The sequence below is a fragment of the Chelonia mydas genome, chromosome 20 (assembly GCF_015237465.2).
Source record: "Chelonia mydas isolate rCheMyd1 chromosome 20, rCheMyd1.pri.v2, whole genome shotgun sequence".
Taxonomy (NCBI): Eukaryota; Metazoa; Chordata; order Testudines; family Cheloniidae; genus Chelonia; species Chelonia mydas.
Window position 1 is genome coordinate 1,999,401 of NC_051260.2, and position 18,189 is coordinate 2,017,589.

General features: G+C 49.7%; 1 protein-coding gene across 2 annotated transcripts in view; it reads right to left on the minus strand.

Moving 5' to 3' along the window:
- Window positions 1–11,293: 11,293 nt before the first annotated feature.
- Window positions 11,294–18,189, minus strand: part of LOC102943794 (SAP domain containing ribonucleoprotein) — a 49,452-nt gene continuing 42,556 nt past the window's right edge. For both annotated transcript variants that reach the window (XM_037884061.2, XM_037884060.2), the window contains 2 exons: window positions 15,672–15,761; window positions 11,294–13,748 (listed from right to left, as the gene is read on the minus strand). In XM_037884061.2, the coding sequence (XP_037739989.1) occupies window positions 13,707–13,748; window positions 15,672–15,761 (132 nt within the window). In that variant the 3' untranslated portion in view covers window positions 11,294–13,706. The remainder of the gene's footprint in view (window positions 13,749–15,671; window positions 15,762–18,189) is intronic.

Below are 18,189 nucleotides of genomic sequence, written 5' to 3' on the forward strand. Positions count from 1 at the left end.
TAAAAAACTCTGGTACATGAAAAAGTAAGAAATAAAATATCGGAGGAAGCTCACATTTATGATGAGATGGGGCAGAACAGGAGGTTATTTACAGCTTCTCTTTCATAAATCATTCTAGAAAAAGCTACAGGAAAGGGAAAAAAAATTAAATGACTGTTATTTCTCTTCCAGGTTGTATAAACTAAGCTTTAGTCATCTGTATATATTATAACCGTTGCTTCTGTCCCAATTTCTTTCTTTCTTTTTTTTTAGACTTTTTTTGTACAATAAAAATTATATAGCCAAACAAAAAAAAAAGGAAAAAAAAAAAAGGAAAAAGGAAAAAAAAATCTGCTGGCAAATGCATTTTCCTTTGGTGACTTTTCTTTGATTGTCTTTATTATGACAGCGCCTAATGCAAGCAATAGACCTCAGGAGTTCTGCTCTCCAGATTGCAACTAGTTGATTTTAGAACCTCTCCAAGTAGAGCTAGATTTATTTCCCATTTGGTTTATGGGATCCCTATCTCTGCCTATCCATTAACACCGGGGTTCTAGTGCCCACTCTGGGAGGCAAGTTGGGTCTAGTGGATTGGAGGAGGTGGGCAGGGCCTAGGGATCAGGACTCCTGGGTTCTGTTCCTTGTATGACCTTGGATCAGTTACTTCCCCTTTCTAAGTCCCTATCTGTCTTTACTCTCTGTGGGAGTTGGGGAGTTTAATTCCTGTTTGCAACATGCTTTGAGATCTTTGCTTGGGATGCTTGATGGCAAGTTATTCCTGGCTGGTGAAAGCCTGTGGGATTCTTTGGAACGAGACGTTTTATAGACTATATGGGCCAGCACATCATAAATCATTCCTGATTTAGCAAAAAAGGAAACAAGCTCGTAAATATCCTGGGGCCAAGGCAAGGGCATCCAGCATCAGCTTGGCCCAAACAGGCACTTCAGCCACGGCCCAGTGACTTGGTCTGTGTGAGCTGATCCCCAGGGCTCTGTGGGGAGCAGCCTACAAGATCGAGCCCTTGGCCTGCACCTCCCTCCATGGTGGGCTCTGGAAAGCTTCTGAGGTTTGCAGCTGAGTCTACACATCCTCAGAGCCTTCCAAACCCACATGTGTTGGCGCATCCAATCCCTTCAGCTCTTCCCTGGCCATCTCCTCCCTTGAGAGCTTTTGGCTGGATTCAATGACCCGAGTTTTGACTGGCTCCGAAAATATGTTTCCTAATGTTTCTCCTTTTTCCCCCACACTCCCTGATGCTAACCATAAAACCAGTCCACCATGCAGGTGGAGGAGCTCCTGGCGTAAGAAAATCCAGCCTAAACCCAATGCCCAGAATGATTTTCCGTAGCTGCGGGACATTCTTACTTTCATATGCCAGTCAGACCAAACACAGTCGCGCTCTCTCTCTCTCTCTCTCTCCTTTTTTAAACCCTCTGTAGCGGTTTCTCTTTGTAATTTTAACAATGATGCAAAGACAAACGCACCCAGCTCTGCAGAAAGGCAGCCTGTCAGCAAAGCCACTCCTTCAGTTGCAGAAGAAAGGTGCCTCCGTCTCAGCAAGGCAGGGCAGGTGTTGGAGGGCTCACCTGGCACTCAAGAGACAGGGGCTCAGGTTCTTGCTCCTCCACAGCCTTCCTGTGACCTTGGGCCGCCACGAGGAGCAAGTGGGACCAATTTACTCTGAGGTGTGAATATAAACTGCAGCAACCCTCCTGGGTGGACTTGCTGATTTCAATTTAGCTTAAATTCATTAGGAGCAGGGTTAAACTAGACCAAAATCAGAAGCTCTTACAGTGACCTAGGAGCATCCTTGCAGGGCTCCGCACCCGTTTAAGGCCTTTTCTACACCCACAAAATTGTACAGCTTTGACTCTGCTGTTCTTGTTACAGTGGCAACAATGTCCCTAGCGTGGCTGCAGTTATAAAGGTACTTCAGAGCAGGAGGGCTGCTAGCTACACCCGCCTAAGAACCCCCTCTAGCAGCATCCACACTGGTATTGGTATGTGGGCAACAAATCGCCCTCCAACTGACAGGCCGGGAGTTAAACCAGCGCGACTTTCCCATGCAGACAAGCCGTTAGTTGCTGTGCCTCAGTCCCCCACCTGTGCAATGGAGATGAGAGCACTGCCTCCCCTCACCAGGGGCTGGGAGGTGCCCAGGCACCATGCTTATGGGGGCCAGATAAGTGCCACAGCCAGCTGACACCAGTAATCCTGGACTCAGTTGGCTTTGCCCAGGATTACTCTCAGACCCGTCCAGCAGCAATCCAGCCCTGTTCAGGTGCCACCCAGCCCCTCGGGTTGCCCACAGAGCAGAGCAAGTCCAGGGGATGGACACCAGGCTGGGGTGGAAAAGCAGGGCCACGCGGGATCTGGCTGCACTGATTCTGCAGGGTGTAAATGGCACCAGGAGTGGGCTTGGCACGTTGGTTAAACTGCTCTCTACGTTGGCCCCCGGGGTAGATTTGCTAGCTCGGCTTCCATCTAACGCCGGCTCTCCAATGCAGACAAATGGGCAGGGGGTGGCATGAAGCCAACCATGCCCCCTGCGCACGGTGTGGGTTGTTAAGGGCCTTCCGTTGTACAACTTCCATGCCCCCCTTGCTGATATATCCCACACTTTGGGAAACCTTGTGCGAGGAGCGGAACCTGCACAGCCCCCCTCAGCCCACAGGCTCCAGCCTGTGCCAGCTATGCCTGGTCTGTCATGCAAAAAGCTCCAGTCCTTTCCTTTGGAAGCCCGGGCGGGGGGGGGGGGGGCGGGGAGGGAGGAGCAGAGAAACAGAGAGGAGAAAGCTCACATGGCTTGGTCTGGCTGGGAGGTAGCACTCAGCCAGGGCAGAAAGGGATAGAGCAACCCCCCAGGGGAAGTTAAGGAATCCCACATGTTCTGAACAGGCTTGTGATGTTTTGGGGGCTCCTGCTGGCTACTAACCCCAGGGGAAAAGCAGCACCCCAAAACTGCAACGCAGAGCCTTTGGCCAACTGGCTCAGCAGGGACCGCTGCTCCCAGCCAAAGGGCAGCAGGTGGCCCTCTGGCTGAAACGAGTTTGGTGGATCTCAGCCCAGCTCCAGGTGTCCGCCTCCTGAAAACCACCATTCCCTCCCGGGCTGCCTCAGCAGAGGGGCTACGTGCTGAATGAGTCATGAAGCCTGAACGCCCCTCTCCTGACCCAACCCCAAAGAAGGAGGCAGGCTGGCAGGAGAGTGCGTGACGCTCGCCCTGGCCCCAGGCTACGGCAACCAAAGGGCATCCAGGCCCACAGCTATCCAGCAGGCACCTTGTCTTGGCCCCACCTGTTTGGTGGTTCCCTGTCCCCTGTCTTTTGGCTAAAACTCACGGGCTGCCAGCTGCTCGCTCATGCTCTCCTTAGGGCTGGAAGGAAAAACAAAGGGGAGGACAGGCCACAAATAGAAAACCCCTCCCAAGGGGCGGGGTTATGCTAATTTAGGCAGGCAGGGCTCTGGGTTATGCTAATTAGGGGGGTAGGACTCTGGCCTTCCATCTGGGGCTAGGAGGAAGAGCAGCTTGTCTAACTTGGTTCTGGACAGTCCCAGGTTGGGTAATGCAATGGGCCTAACTTTTCCAAAGTCAACAGAGATTCTAGGTATCCCATTTGAGGAAAGCTTAACAGGACCCGACTGCCAGACAATGCCTGTCGCCCACACTGTGAAAACTGGGCTCTTCAAAGAGGCCGCAGGTTGGGCCTCCAGAATCACTTGTGAAAACGTAGGACACGGTGGCTCTCCCTGCAGAAGGCAGCATGGTTCAGCAGACAGAACAGCAGGTTAGAAATCAGGAGACCCTGCATCAGGTCCCGGCTCTGCCATGTGACTCTGGGCAAGCCGATCTCTCCAGGTCTCAGTCCTCTGACACATAGAGTGGGGCTAACACACAGCCGTCTCATACACTAACATGGGGTGGTGCTGGGAACTTTAATAACTGCTGGCCAAGTGCTTTGGGATCTCCAGCTGAATAGGCACTAGCCAAGGGCAAAAGAGCCAAAGCAAAGCTGTCGACAAGAGGGGCAGTGGGGCGGTTGGTGTTGCCAAGGTGGATGCCGGTTGGTCGACGGGCTGTAGTCACTGTAACGGTCCAAGTCAGGGTCTGAGCAGCGTTCTAGCTGTTGAACTCCGAGACCCACCTAGGCATGGGTCTAGGAAGGGTCCACACAGTACAATGGGCCACCCGCACACATGCAGCATACAGAGCAGTGTGGGTTCGATACATCTGCTGAGACTCCAAACGCCCTGGTGGATGACAGAGACATCCTCCTGCATACACAGTGATGCTCATGTCCCCACCCCCCGGCTTCACACGGACTGCTGCTTCCTCCTCGCGCAGCTCAAAATTGTAAAGTTGAGATTTACAACTGGTTCGAAGTGCCAGAGGAAACCAGATCACGGCAGCTTTTATGGAGCCCTCATTAGGAGCTGGCAGGTATGCCGAGAATGTCACAGCTAATTACATCTGTGATCAGAGGGAGTGGGGGACAAAGGGGGCACACACACCAACATTAAACCAACCCGAGGCTGGCTGGGTCCTACAGATCAGAGAGCACGTGTGCCAGCAGGCTGGGGGAATACAAGGATGGGGGAAGGAATGGAGCAGCAGAGGGATTTGCTAGCAGCGCTAGTGAGACAAGGGGGAAGGACTCCAAAGGGGAACATTTGTGGGGCTGTGAGCAGTTTGGCTCAAGCATGGTCCAGCCCACAGGGACCTCAGAGCAAACAAAATGGGAAAGGCTAGTCGTGGACTTCCTGATGCCAACCCATGAGCTCCATGCATAGGCTGGCATGGATACCGGCCCCATTAGCTAATTGGCTGGTTCAGATTTGGTGTTGCCCCAGCCCTCGCACACCTAGCACTGGGGTCCTCTCTGTACCTTCACCCTGCATGGCGTAAGCGCCATTTTACCACTGCTCCTTTCCGCTCCTGTGAGGTTACTCTCCATTCTCCATCCCTACTCTCCCTTGGCCCAGTTCCTGCGTTTCAGGCACACGCGCCCCTCTGGGACAATTCTGGGTCCATTTAATCCAAAACCTCCCCCCACGGAGCCACCTTGCTGTAACCAGCCACTTCTTCAAGACAAGGCCCAGGGCCGAGCTGGATCTGCAAGGACTGCACGTATCACTATCAGCCCTGGGCTACGGGGTACCTTGCTCTGGCTGTCTTTGGACATTTCTTTCCTGGCCGCTATTCTCATTCTGCCTGGATAGGATTCGATTCTCGCTCTAGGGTGTTTCTTTGAGCTGTGACCATCCAAGAGCCTGCGGGTGCCTGGTGTGAAACACATTGAGGGGCGCAGTTGAGTTCTTTCTAGACAGGTGCATCCATGTCACAAACCATCCCCTAGCGCACTGCAGTTGGCACTAGCTGCCCCTCCTGTCCAGCCTCTGAAGATAAAACACTGAATAGGAAGCAGAGACCAGACTCTCCCAGCCTTGTCTGACAGCTGCCAAATCGGGGAGAAACACGAAACGCCGCCCTAGGGCCGTCACTCCAGCACGGCCACCGTCACAGCTGTGCTTCGGGTTTTGAAGTGCGTGCAGCTACTTTTCCGAGGTGCTGAGCCCGGCCAAGGTCTCGGGGAAGCCAGAGGGCAGGAGGGGGCCCAGGTCCCCAACAGACTCACCCCACTGACATACATTCTCAGGCCAGTCGCTGTCAGAGGAAAACAGAAAAGGGAAATAGGGTTGTGCCTAAAGCATGGAGTCAGGAAAGTGACTTCCCACACCCCAGATCTGCTCCCCCTCCCCCCCCCCCCCAGCCAGGAGCTGGCCCAGCTATGGGAGGGTACAGGGGTCTTGAGAGCCCTGGGTTCAGTTCCTGACTTTGTCACAGACTTCCTGGGTGACGTAGGACAAATCACTTAGTTTCTGTGCCTCGGTTTCCCCACCTGTACAATGGGGATAACAGCTGTGAGGTACTCAGATACACTGTGATGGGAGGTAGATAACCTCTGAGATACTCTTTAGCTGAGCTGTGGTAGCACCTGAGAGCCCCAGTAATGGACCATAACACCATGGGACCAGGCACTGTACAGACACCTGGAAAAACAGCCAGGCCCTGCCCTACTGGTCCCCTATTATTGTATGCTTCAGATCAGTACCTGAGCTAGATAAGCCTGGATTGCTCAAACACAAGGCCTCCGGCTGCAGGTTCTGTTGCAGACTGGCTGGTAACTCCCACCACTGTGTTATTCTTAAAGGGTCTATAATATTACTGAACCCCCATCTCCAAGCTGCCACCTACTACACACCCGGAGGCAGAAACAGATAGTAGCAGCTGGCAGAGCATCTAGAGCTCTAGATGGAATCTAGACCTTTTGGTTCCACTCCTCCAGAGTGACAGTGGTTCCGTCAGAGGGGTGTATGGGGGTTGGGGTAGGTCAGCCCACTTGTAACATTCCTGGTTGGGTTGGTTGGTTTGCTTCGAAGGACAATGTCAAAAGTTTAATGAGCACTCGCTTTTGTTCTGGTCGCGTCTCCCTCGAGGCTGCTGGGAGCTGCGCCCTGCATCACCTGCTTCCCCCAGCCCTCGGCTGACCTAATTCAGAGACAGAGGGTGCAGGCACGCAGGGGCATGGAGGGCAGACAAATTAGGACAGGGACAGAGCCAGTTACCTCCATCCTGGTGACCACCCACAGCCATGTCAGAGGGAGGGGGTGCAACCCCATGCCAGCTATGCCATAAACTGGCTCTCCAACCTTCCCCCTCCATTGCCTAATAAGACTGTCCGCATGCAACGTTCACAGTAATTATACCAGCAGGCAGGGAGCTTGGCTGGGATCCACTGATCCTGCTGACTCTGTAGCAGGAGACACCAGTGCTGCCTGTAAAGCAAGGACTGTAATGCCAGTGGCCGGGCAATCACCCTGGAGAGGTGGGCACAAGCTAATGCACCCGGCCCCTGATAAAGCATGCATGGGTCCCACAGTGCTGTACAGGGCAGCAGCCAGTCCATGACAACAGATGGTTTAGCGCAATTTTCATCCAATGGGCCCAGCCCAAACTCAGCTGTGGGACGTCCTTTGATTGTCCAAGGTCTCATGGGCACAGCCCGTAGACCCCACGGAACACAGCGTATCACCGTGGAAGGACAAAAGGCTGAGCTGACCCTGCTGCGGAGCAGTTCCAAGCCGATGGTTAGAGCCCTACATCACCTCCTGCTCAGGGACATCCCTGTCTTCTAAAGGTTTGTCCCCTGTCAACCTCAGCCTACCAGCCAGTAGGGCTAAGTGGCAGCTTTACACAGGGTGCTGGGACCAAAGCTCTGGAGAGCAGCTAAGGATCCATGCATATGGACACTTCCACCTGCCACTGCATGTGCTTCTGAACCTTGCTTCACACCTGGGATAAGGTGTCCTTGATGGAGAAAGGCAAAGCAGGCTGGGGAGCAGCAAAGCAGAGGGGCAGGTCACCCTGGGGCTGCCGTGAGCGTGGCGGGAGCAGAATGGCACGAACACAACTGTGGAGAGAAAATAAAGATCCTCACTCTATTCCCCACTCCCCCTGAGTCTCTTTTCTTCCAAGGCACCTGGGATGAGACGAGGGGGGACAAAAATCCCACAGTTATTGAAAAGATCTTCCCTCCTGAGACCCCCTGACAAGTCAATTACACCACATAGGAGCAACAGGGAACATCTGACCCTCATCTCTGGGAGCTCCTGGCTCAGTCCCCTCACTCCACCCTTATACCTGAGCACAGGGACTGGGGGATTCTCCAGCCTGTGGTATGAAGGAGGTCAGACTAGAGGACCATAGTGGTGCTTTCTGGCCTTGTAATCTCTGAATTTATGACACATCCATACAGCATCCAGCACGATGGGGATCTGGCCTGGCTGAGCTTCGGGCACTATGCTTCCAGTGCAGTGGTGCCAAGAGCAGATACAGTAGGACAGCAATGAGAAGTGTGATCTGACAGCCAAGGGGTGAGGTGCTGGGGAGGAAGATTTGACTGCAGGAGCGATCTGGGGAAGAGAGGACAGCCCAGCTCACTCCCTTCTCTTCAGGCCTTTGCCAGAGCATGTGCCTCCCGAAGCATGTCCTGAAGGGTCATCACATGGCCAACCATGGCACACGCCTCTCCCTCCAGCTTCAGTGCACCTAGCAAACAGAGGTGCTGTGGGGAGCAGGTAACACACAGACCTGTACTTCAGAAAGGGGCAGGACTGAGGGAGCAACCATGGAGTTGGTTAATGTCCAGACCCGTTCTTGCAAGGGAGGGGAGCCAGGATGCCTGGGTTCTACTGCCAGATCCCTCTGGGTCAAGCCACTTCTGCTTTCAAAGCGTTTCAGAAAGCCATCATACAGCCCATGTTTCCCCACACAGAGGGAGCCAGAGGCTCCCTGAAATGTCTTAACAGCCACTCAGCCAATCCAGAAGCCAGGACTCCAGACTCCCAGCCCCCGCCCCCACCCACTAGACATTACCGCTTCTGAAGATAGGAGTAGAACCCAGGAGTTCTGACACCAAAGCCCCTGCTCTAAGCCTTGGTGTAGAGATGCCAGTCTTCCTGCTTTAACTACTCAGCAATGTTCCTTCTGTCCTGAAAAATATTTGGGGTAGTGAAATTATATTCATTATATAGAAAATCCATCCCTGGCCTTGGATTATGGAGGCAATGTGGGCTAGATCACCTAACATGCCTTCCTGAGCTCCGATTTCTAGGGGAAAAGCACAGTTGACTCTCGGCCCAAGCAAGCGGCCGAAATCACACTTTAACTAGTCCTGAACCTCTTGGGCCAGCCAGAGACTCCAGGTATCAGGCCAATGGCAGCACCAGCTCACCAGGTTCCAAGTGCTGCCAGGGGGATATAGACATATTTATTTTTTAAACAGTCCATTCAACTCCAAACGCAGGGAGGAGGGGAAGAGAGGGGTCAGAACTACAGCTGTTCAGGTGCACAGAAAGGGCAGCACCTCAAGACCCAGCAGTACAGAACAGGAGGTGCCCTTGCCGTGAAACCAGCCCTTGTGACAATGGGGGGCAGGGGAAGAGGATAACCTGTAACCTAATCAGTTTGAACATAACACAATTTCAAGAAAGGGGGTTTACCTACAGTCAGCTTCAAGGCGACTCCAGAAGAGATTTTAATATAGGCCTATAAGGTATTTTAAACTGTGGGGAGGGGAAGAAAGGGACAGAAGAAATCTTAGTATATTGCTCTGTATTAACCCCCTCCCCCCCCCCCCCCATGCTCTGCTTCGGTTTCCTTATATTTCTGAATTTAAAACACAAGAAGTTTCCAACCAAGCCACAGACGACTCAGGGGCAGGAGGCCAGTGGGGTGAAGGGGACAGCGCGAGCGGGAAGATGATGTGTTTGTGTTTCTTTGTGAAGGGGCACGCACGCACACGCGCACACACGCACAGTGCCCATCTCTCTTCTCACCCCACCTCCTCCTTCCCTTCACATTGTCCAAGCCCACCCATTTCTCACTCTCCCGCCCCCCACCCCCACTCCTCCCGCCAGCCTGACCTATAGTCCCACTTTCATTTTCAGCCCAAGCGTCTGCTGTGAAAAGTGACTTCATGCTGAATTTGGGCACTGTGCGGCGTTACCAGCTCTCACGCTGCAAGCCCTGGCCCTCCTTTTCTTTCGCTCGCTTTCCCACACTTTCCCCCGCTCATTGTGTGCCCGCTGCTTTTTTTCTCCACCTATTCAGCCCAAATTAGTCACGAGCGGCTCCCAGCTTGGAGAGGAAAAATAAATTAGGTGGTGTTTTAAACACAGTGTGATTAGAATGATTTCCCCCCCACCCCACAGAGGGGAAAGCCCAGCATTTAAAAGAAGCAGTGTCCTCTACAAAATAAACTCCCACCAAGAGGGAAAAAGAAGCAGGGGGGAGAGAGAGGGGAGGGGAGATCTCTACAGGCAGCGATGCCCCCTGTAGCACTGGCTGCTGGAGGCAGCTGCTGGACCAGGGCTGGGAATACAGAAAGTGCCTATATCCAGGCAAAAGGAGAGAGAGGTTGATAAAGGAGAAGGGAGGGAGTAGACCTGGGTTCATCATTATATTGCTCCCATGGCCAAAGGAAATGCATCCAGAACAAGGGGAGGGAGGTGACATGGGGGAGCAAGAGACACTCAGGTAGTTTTACCAGAGCAGAGGGAAGCGATCAGTTTGAGGATGGGTGGAGGGGAGAGGAGGGGGCAGAATATGCATTAGTGGCTCTGGAACGTCAGGAATGATTTGGAACGGCCGAGAGAACGTGCCATGGAGGCACTGTCCATGGCTGTAGAGATCCCATGTGCCCAAGGGAAACTGAACAAGCTGTGCTTGTGTGGTTTCTAGAGGCAATAGGGGCTGGGTTCCAGTGGTCAGACAACAGGACGGCAAGACAGGATATTTGGCTCCTATTCCCAGCTCTGGGAAGAGAAAATGTTGACTAGTTAGAACAGGAGACTGAAGTCAGGACTCTTGGGTTCTGTTCCTGCCTCAGGAAGGAGAGTGTACTCCAGTGGTCAGAGCACAAGCATGGAAATTGGAACTCCTGGGTTCTATGCCCAACTCTGCTGTACAGTCTTGAGTCCCTTTACCGTATGTCAACCTGTACAAAGGGGACCCCACTTACCTACCACCCAGGGGGGATTTGAGTACCACCAGCACCCCTCCCTGCAGTACTGTCAAACAGCCGATCATTTATACCACGTGGGTAGTATACGGAGAAGTACAGGAAGTGATCAAAAATAAAGCAGCCAAGGACACAAAAGGATATTTGCATTTGCCAAGCAGACCAAGGGCAATCCTAGAACTGGGAGCATCTGACTTCTTAGCACCAAACAAACAAACAAAGGAGACCTGGACACTATATACACAGCACCCTGCATGTGTAAGATGCTTTACAGGACAATTAAAAGTGGAGTACCTACTCAAAAGGGCTTGCAAAGTTTAATGAGGTCAACAGGAAGTGAAGAGGAATTCTGTATCCAACTGAAACTATAGGGAAGAATTTAGGGAGGCAGAACTGGGAACTAGGGTTTGTCCGGGATGCCAGGGGTTAACAAAAAGTATCATGGGATCTTTCATGACTACAAGTGCTCAGGACCTCTGTGTTCATTCAAAGGCAAGGGGCACTGTACACCGTGGGAAGTCATTTAAACCAGGGCAGAATGGACGTATATCGCATTTTCATTTGGCCATGGGATTGACGTGCACTGTGCATGGGTGTAAAGAACACCACAAGATGCAGAGCCAGAGAGAATCAGACCCCAGTGATGTCTGGCTCCTTGCTAGTACTGCCCAGCCCTGACACCACAGGAAAAACACTGTTATATCACACACCAGACAGGCAGATACAGGTGTTGCCTTGAAGAAGCAGTTTTATTATGAAACCAAGAGTGAAATGCAGTGTTTGTCCTGGCACACTTCAAAACATTTCAAGCAAATAACCAGCAAAAAGTCATGAGCAGAATAGAAAATACATATTACAAAATCCTACATACAGAAAAAAACCACCACCAGAATAAGGTTATTCCACTAAGTCTGGATAGAGACAGGGGGCTTCGGTTCATTCTACCATAGACACCCCAAGACACACACAATGCAACCTGGATCCTATAGCTCCTGGGCAAGCAAACCAACCTCAGATATTGCTTAGAATCACCTGGGGCATACAGCGGAGACATCAGCCTGGTGCATCAGTGGTGCAGAGCACAAGCAATTTGAAGACCTCTACGTTTAAAGAAAAATATACCGCTTTTCAAGAGTCTGTACACACAGAGCTGCTGCTCTCTAGCATCTGAAGGAACTGCGTGCGACCAGGCAAACATCTTTCCAATAGAGGGTACGGCCAGAAGCAACAATCCCTGGATGCAAAGCTCTGAAGCACAGGCACATTCCAATCAAAATGGACATTTAAAAGCAAAGATCAATCAAGGGGAAATCTGCCCAGCTGTTCTATTTTTCTGGGGACCTTGATCTAAGTTTAAGGGTAAAAAAGTTACATAAGATGTTAGATGCACAAGGAATACCTGTGTGTAAAAACCTATTAAGCAGACGAAGAAAGGCACCATACGTCTTCCCTCTCTGCTGAATCACTGCTAATAACATAGCTATTTGCTTCAGAGGCCTAGAGCAAAGCATGGGACAACAGCTCTCTGGTATTAGCGAACACTCTTGCTCCATCTACACAACTTAACATGGAGAACGCATTCCTACGGCTCCCTAAAAACAGAAGGTACGATTTGATAGGCTAACCAGACAAAAGGTGCATAACAAGTTGCAGCCATGCCGTGTTTCACTCCTGTACCAAGCGTGATGTTAAGCTGTGAAAGCAACATTGCAGGGAAAATGGAGAAGTTAACGTGACAGGCGGGAAATTCAGTTCAGATGCAGAACAGATTCACTGCAACACTTTTTCAAACCACGTACTCCCAGGACAAGGTTGCTGCTGTCCCCCTTTGCAAGAGGTGAGGCTGGGAAGGCTGGTATAAGAGTGTGTGAGGTGTTAACAAGCCTGACTGAGCTAGTCTGGATGTTAGATGAGGACAACACAAAATTCAACCTGGGAATAAAAACTGAGCAAAGGAAGGTTAGTGAGATATTTCTCTTGCCTTTCAAAAAAATTCCAGGAGACCTGAACATTTATACTAAATGCCACAAGCCCCAGAACAGCTCCTAGAGGCAGGTGAAGTGCAGCAGCCTGAGCGGTTTAATCTGTAAATGTCCTAGTATTCCCCTCTCCTTATTCCAAGGCTTTGGCCTTGATCTTCTGCCAATCACGAGCTGCTGCTCCAACCCATTCCCCACTAGGCCACTCCTGGGAGCAGAGGTAACTGAGAAAGACCCTTTAACATACAGGGTGGTTTGTGAAGTTTAAAGCCTATCTCATACAAGAATTACTACTATGTTTTCAGGCAATATCATGCAATATATTAGAAAGGCCCTTCCCTGGCCAGCTAGGCAGCAAACACGATGTCACAAGCTAAGAGGGGCAACTCAAGTAGATGTTGATGATCCACAGCAGAATCTAAGTAGGAATGCATGGTGCACTTGAGCTGAAGAGTGTTTTTAGCCAGGCTATTGGTGTGCATGCCCTGATTCTGCTGAACTTAAAGAGTGATTTCCTCAGGTTGAAGGAGGGAGAGGAGGGTTTCTTTGCCCAGGGCAGCCCAGAGAAACGGAGAAAATAAAAAACAGCAACGTTAAAATAAAAGGGAGGCTCCAGGTAGTTCCTGCTTTAAGTGGCATAACCTGCTTCTCAACCCAAGGGTGCAATTCCCCAAGACATAGCAGGGAGATCAAATCCTTCTCCACCTTCATCCCTGCAGTTCTCCTTCCCCACTACCTAGGTTCATCCCTGAACCTTGTGTGGGCATTTACACCAGTGCACGATGGGAGTAAAAAACTTCCAATTTTGATGTGGTGGCATTACACACCTGCTTTGCACTGCTGTAAATAACTGCACAAGTGGCAGGGGAATGGAGAACTGGGCACTGGGATTTCTACCCATCACAGATACACTAAGAACATTTTTGCTCTTTGCGCTGTATATATATATATTTTTTTAAACTTCACAGTTGAAAAAATAAGCAGCACAACTGTACAGCTATCAGGAATTATCTGTTAGGTCCTGCATGGGGAAGAGAGCCTACACTCCTTACTAGTGCTACTGTGTGTGTGGTGGGGGAAGGGGAGGAGAGAGAGAGCGAGAGAGCGAGCGCACACACATGAGCGTGCTCCCCCACAACAGGTAAAGCCTAACATGGACAGATATCAGACAATCCCAAAGCGTTCTGCTCTTTTCCTCTTCTTTGCCTGCAAAAGGGATTGAAAGAAAAATCAAAACCAAAAAGAAACATTCACAATTCAAACCCCACACACATTTGGATGAAAACTAAAAAAAAACCAAAAAACAAACAAAAAAAAAAAAACCAACCACCACACTTGATGGTAGAACATGACCCTAGTGCATGACTGACCCAGCCCCTGTCTAAATACAGGATCACAGGGTTAGTTCAAGAGGGTATTTGGTATCAATGTTTGGCAAGGAGCTACAAGATTTTAGTCCAGCATTTGAACAAACAGAGCTTGAAATCAAGTTGCAAAGCATACAGTGCCCAAGATACAGTGCTGCTGAAGTCACTTCATCTCGCTGGCAACAGTGCTACAAAAGGGAACAATGCCTACTTGAGAGGCCTGGAAACCCTTCCAGGCAATGGGGAGGTGGGAAATTTAAAAGGGCAAAGGGTTAACACTCTTCTATTCATGGAAAAGGTGAGAGGGACACACTAAACTGCATTAAATATTCTATTGCGTCTCTCAGATATGCCTTTAACTTGATACACGAGGGGTGTATAAATCTTAATTTTTAGCAGGATAAATAGCCTGGGGGCAACAAAAGCCCGAACCAAGAATCTCCAGGGGAAAGGTGCATTTGAGCGCACACAATACTAGTAAAAAGACCTTTTTGTTCCAGGCACAACCTGTAAGTGACCTAGTGGGAAAACATGGAATCCTTCACCCCCAGCCACCCCCTCTGCTCAGGCTGAACAGGGGCTTGTTCTCCAGTGCTGCTTGCAGAAGGCTGGGAATGCCGTGCACCATTTCATTCAAGGGAAGCGTTTATCAAAATGCTACAAAAACAAAACAAAAAAAGCCCCCAAACCCCACCTGAATTGCTAAGATCACTCTTCGGAGCCAAACAAAAAACCACTTCTTGTATGTCGAATCCAGAAGCCATCTGGTTAAGTAGCTTCTGAGACCCCAACAGCTCACCCTCCCGCAACCTTTGCCAAATGATTGTTAAAATTAAAATCCACCTCCAGCAGCTCCTCTGTGGACAGTGATGGGGGCTCAGCTCTCACTGATTTATGCTAGAGTACGATTTATGCAGCACCACTGGTGCGCCTGGTCCTCGACAAACTGGAACGTAGGAACTGCCACAGGACCATCTAGCCTGGTCTCTGGTACCAGGTGCCGCAGAGCAAGGCATATAACCTCACAAATAAAATGGTGAGGCACTGTCTTGCAGAGCTTACAAATTAAAAATCAGACCAAAAGACACAACAGCAGGACAGAGGTGTCAAAACAAAAGATGGAGGAGAGAAAAGCAAGGGGTGTAGTCAATTTCTTGATCCTTACTTGTTCCTCCCTTTTTTATGTTGTGAAATTTACTTGCATTTTATGATGAAAGGAGTGAAGCAAGTTTAAAGCTCAAGGGCTTCCTGGATAAAGGAAGTTGTACGGAGGGAGGTGAAAGGGAGGTGGTATAGTAGGCCACTCCAGGCATAAAGGGAGCAGTGTGGAGGAAACTGGAGGAGAACAGTTGCTCCCAATTTTCTGCAGGCATCTGTATTAGTTTGCAAGACTAAGCGCTCAGCCGCACTGGCCAGCGCCAGCCAGATCTTGCAGCTTGGGCTGCTCCAAACCAGTCTGACAAGCTCCACAGGAGGGTTACAATGCATGCAACCCAAAAGAGGCAGATGCTCATCATCAAGGTAAAGATGATAAATTATCTTTGCAGTATCATCATTGGGGTACCTGAAGGAACTGAATATAAGTACTTGCTTGCGGACCAGTAGGATGAGATCCACTTGAGGAGCGAGATGTCATGTGTGCAATAGTTACAGTGCCATATTCAACTCTCCTAATAATTCAGCATGGAAAGTGTTCTCAGCTGCCCTTCCGCCCCCAAACTTCTTATCACGTGTCCCTCTGCTTGCAGGTTTGGCATTTTACCTCTGTGTCCTCTGTGGCTCCAGCCCCAGCCGAACTTGTTACAATGCCAAACCGCTCCTTCCTCTTCTTCAGCTTCTCATCATCTTCGCTCTGAATGGAAAGAAGGTAGAAGATTTAGTTTGCCAGACAGGCCCGAAAGAATCATTTTAACAGTTGATAAGGTTCCTTTCCTTGCCCCCCAAATCTTCCTGCTTTTAGCTACAAGACCAGCTGCTAGAAAAGAGTAGTTGCAAGATGATTTTGAGGTGCACATGAATCTGCACAGAGCTGAACATACACTTTAGCAGGCATCATCATGCTGGCATGGTTAGGTGCCCCGTCCAGAGGGGATTTATTGAACAGATGCTCAAAAGAACCTCCCAATGAGTATTTATGATAAGTAAGTTCCCTTGCTAAACCTGCTCTCCCCTCCATGGTAATCAATAAAAAGTGAAACCTATTTCTCTGGGAGTACAGTGGTGAACTTCATGGAGTTTGTAGGATTAATGGCTAAGTTAAGTAACCTGTGATTTTGCACCTGCCTAACTTTGCAACTGCTCTGTCCCCTCCACTTTAAATGTCTTTATCCTGTAACTGTCCACACCTTAACAGGTCAAGTCAAAGCAGAGCCGACCACGATAGCTAGTAAGGCATGGTGCAGTGAGGTAGGGAGGAAAAAGGAAAAGCTTTTATATTTCCAATGGAGTAAATGAAAGGCACTGGACTGGCAGCCTTAGGGAGCGAGTCTCTGTTTAACCAAAGCAGTACAATTACCTGGCAGTGGCAGTGTAAGCTTCCAGTCAATGTGTCCCAATCCTGACAGGGAGGGCCCCTTACTAAGTTCTCCCTTAATGACCCCATTAAATCTTTGGCCTCAGTATTGTAACCCAAACTCATTTCACATAGGCCACTGAGCAGCAGACCAGGGTTGAATTTCAGTTAGGAACCTAGAGGTGAAAGCCTCTGTATCCCTATTACCAACCCAAGTGTAGGCCCAACATTGAGGATTTACAAGATCTCACATTAAAATAAAAAATATTGCTCCAATGCAATGCTCCAATGGAAATGGTTTTAAAAACTGCCCCGTAAAGTTTGCAACATGAAGAGAATTTGCACTAGAAGCAGAAAGTGAAGCTGGCTACACCCTGCAGAATGAATGTAAAATACAGAATAGCATAAACACTCTTCAGCAGCTCTAGTGAAACTAGTAGCAAAAGGGAAGAACCCAATTCACTTTGATGAGGGACTGTCTGGAGCATCACCACTGACTAACACCAATCCACCTGCTGCATGTTTTTCCTCATTGGGAAATTAAGGAATGTGATAAATCAACATGATAAAGAGGATGCACCCTCAGAAGAATGCACAGATCGGGTCAGACCAGTGGTCCATCTAGCTCAGTATCCTGTCTTCTGACAGTGGCCAGTGCCAGATGCTACAAAGGGAATCAACAAAACATGGCAATTGAGTGATCTATCCCGTCATCTAGTCCAGCTTCTGGCTGTTGGAGGTTTAGGGACACCCAGGGCATAGGGTTGCATCCCAGACCATCTTGGCTAATAGCCATTGATGAATCTATCCTCCATAATCCTCTCTAATTCTTTTTTTAACCTAATATACTGTTGGTATTCACAACATCCTCTGGCAACGAGTTCCACAAGCTGACTGTGCGTTGTGCGAAGTAGTAGTTCAACGTGTTTGTTTTACAGCTGCTGCCTATTAATTTCAATGGGTGACTCCTGGTTTGTGTGTTATGTGAAGGACTAAAGAACACTTCTTGATTCACTTTCTCCACACCATTCATGATTCTGCAGACCTCTGTCATCTCCCCCCGCCATAGTCACCTCTTTGCCAAGCTGACCTGGCCCCGTTTTTTAATCTTACACTTGATCCTGCAGTGAAACCATAATGCCATGTTTGCAACATCACCTCTCTCTCGGAGCAGACGGTCACCATAGGACTATGTGAATCATCCAACATAAGCCAAGGGAACACTGTACTCCCCAGTGCTTATGTTGTATGGTTTCCTATGCCTGCCCCAATGCGATAGACCCTGAGCTTTAAGCACTAGCTGCACTAGTTTCCCATCTGCCCTTGAAGACTTCATGGATCATAACAATGGTCTCAACTTTTATCCAGAGAGCCCTCTGGCCCGTTCATAAGGGAGCGCTGATGTTACTGAAAAGTCTCTTGAGTTAACGAATGAGCTCTCTTTGTTGCTTCCAAGGAGGATTTTTATGGCTATATGGATTTATTTTATTATTATTTCCAACACTCCATTTCTTGCATTTTCTAATCCCCTATTTAGAGAGGTGCCCATTGACCAGGAGGATGCCATCTGTCAGCGTATCCTTTCTAAGCCAAGGGAGAGCATTTTCTGCAAGGCAGCATTCCAGTGCAATGGAAGAACCCTAAAAATCCCACCGAAGCTCAATCTAGACACAAAGTCTTAGCATGGGCCCCAAAGATCTTTGGTTCAGCCTCAAGAGGACATTTCAGCATATACCCTATATACATTTGCACAGTAGAGCAGGCAGAT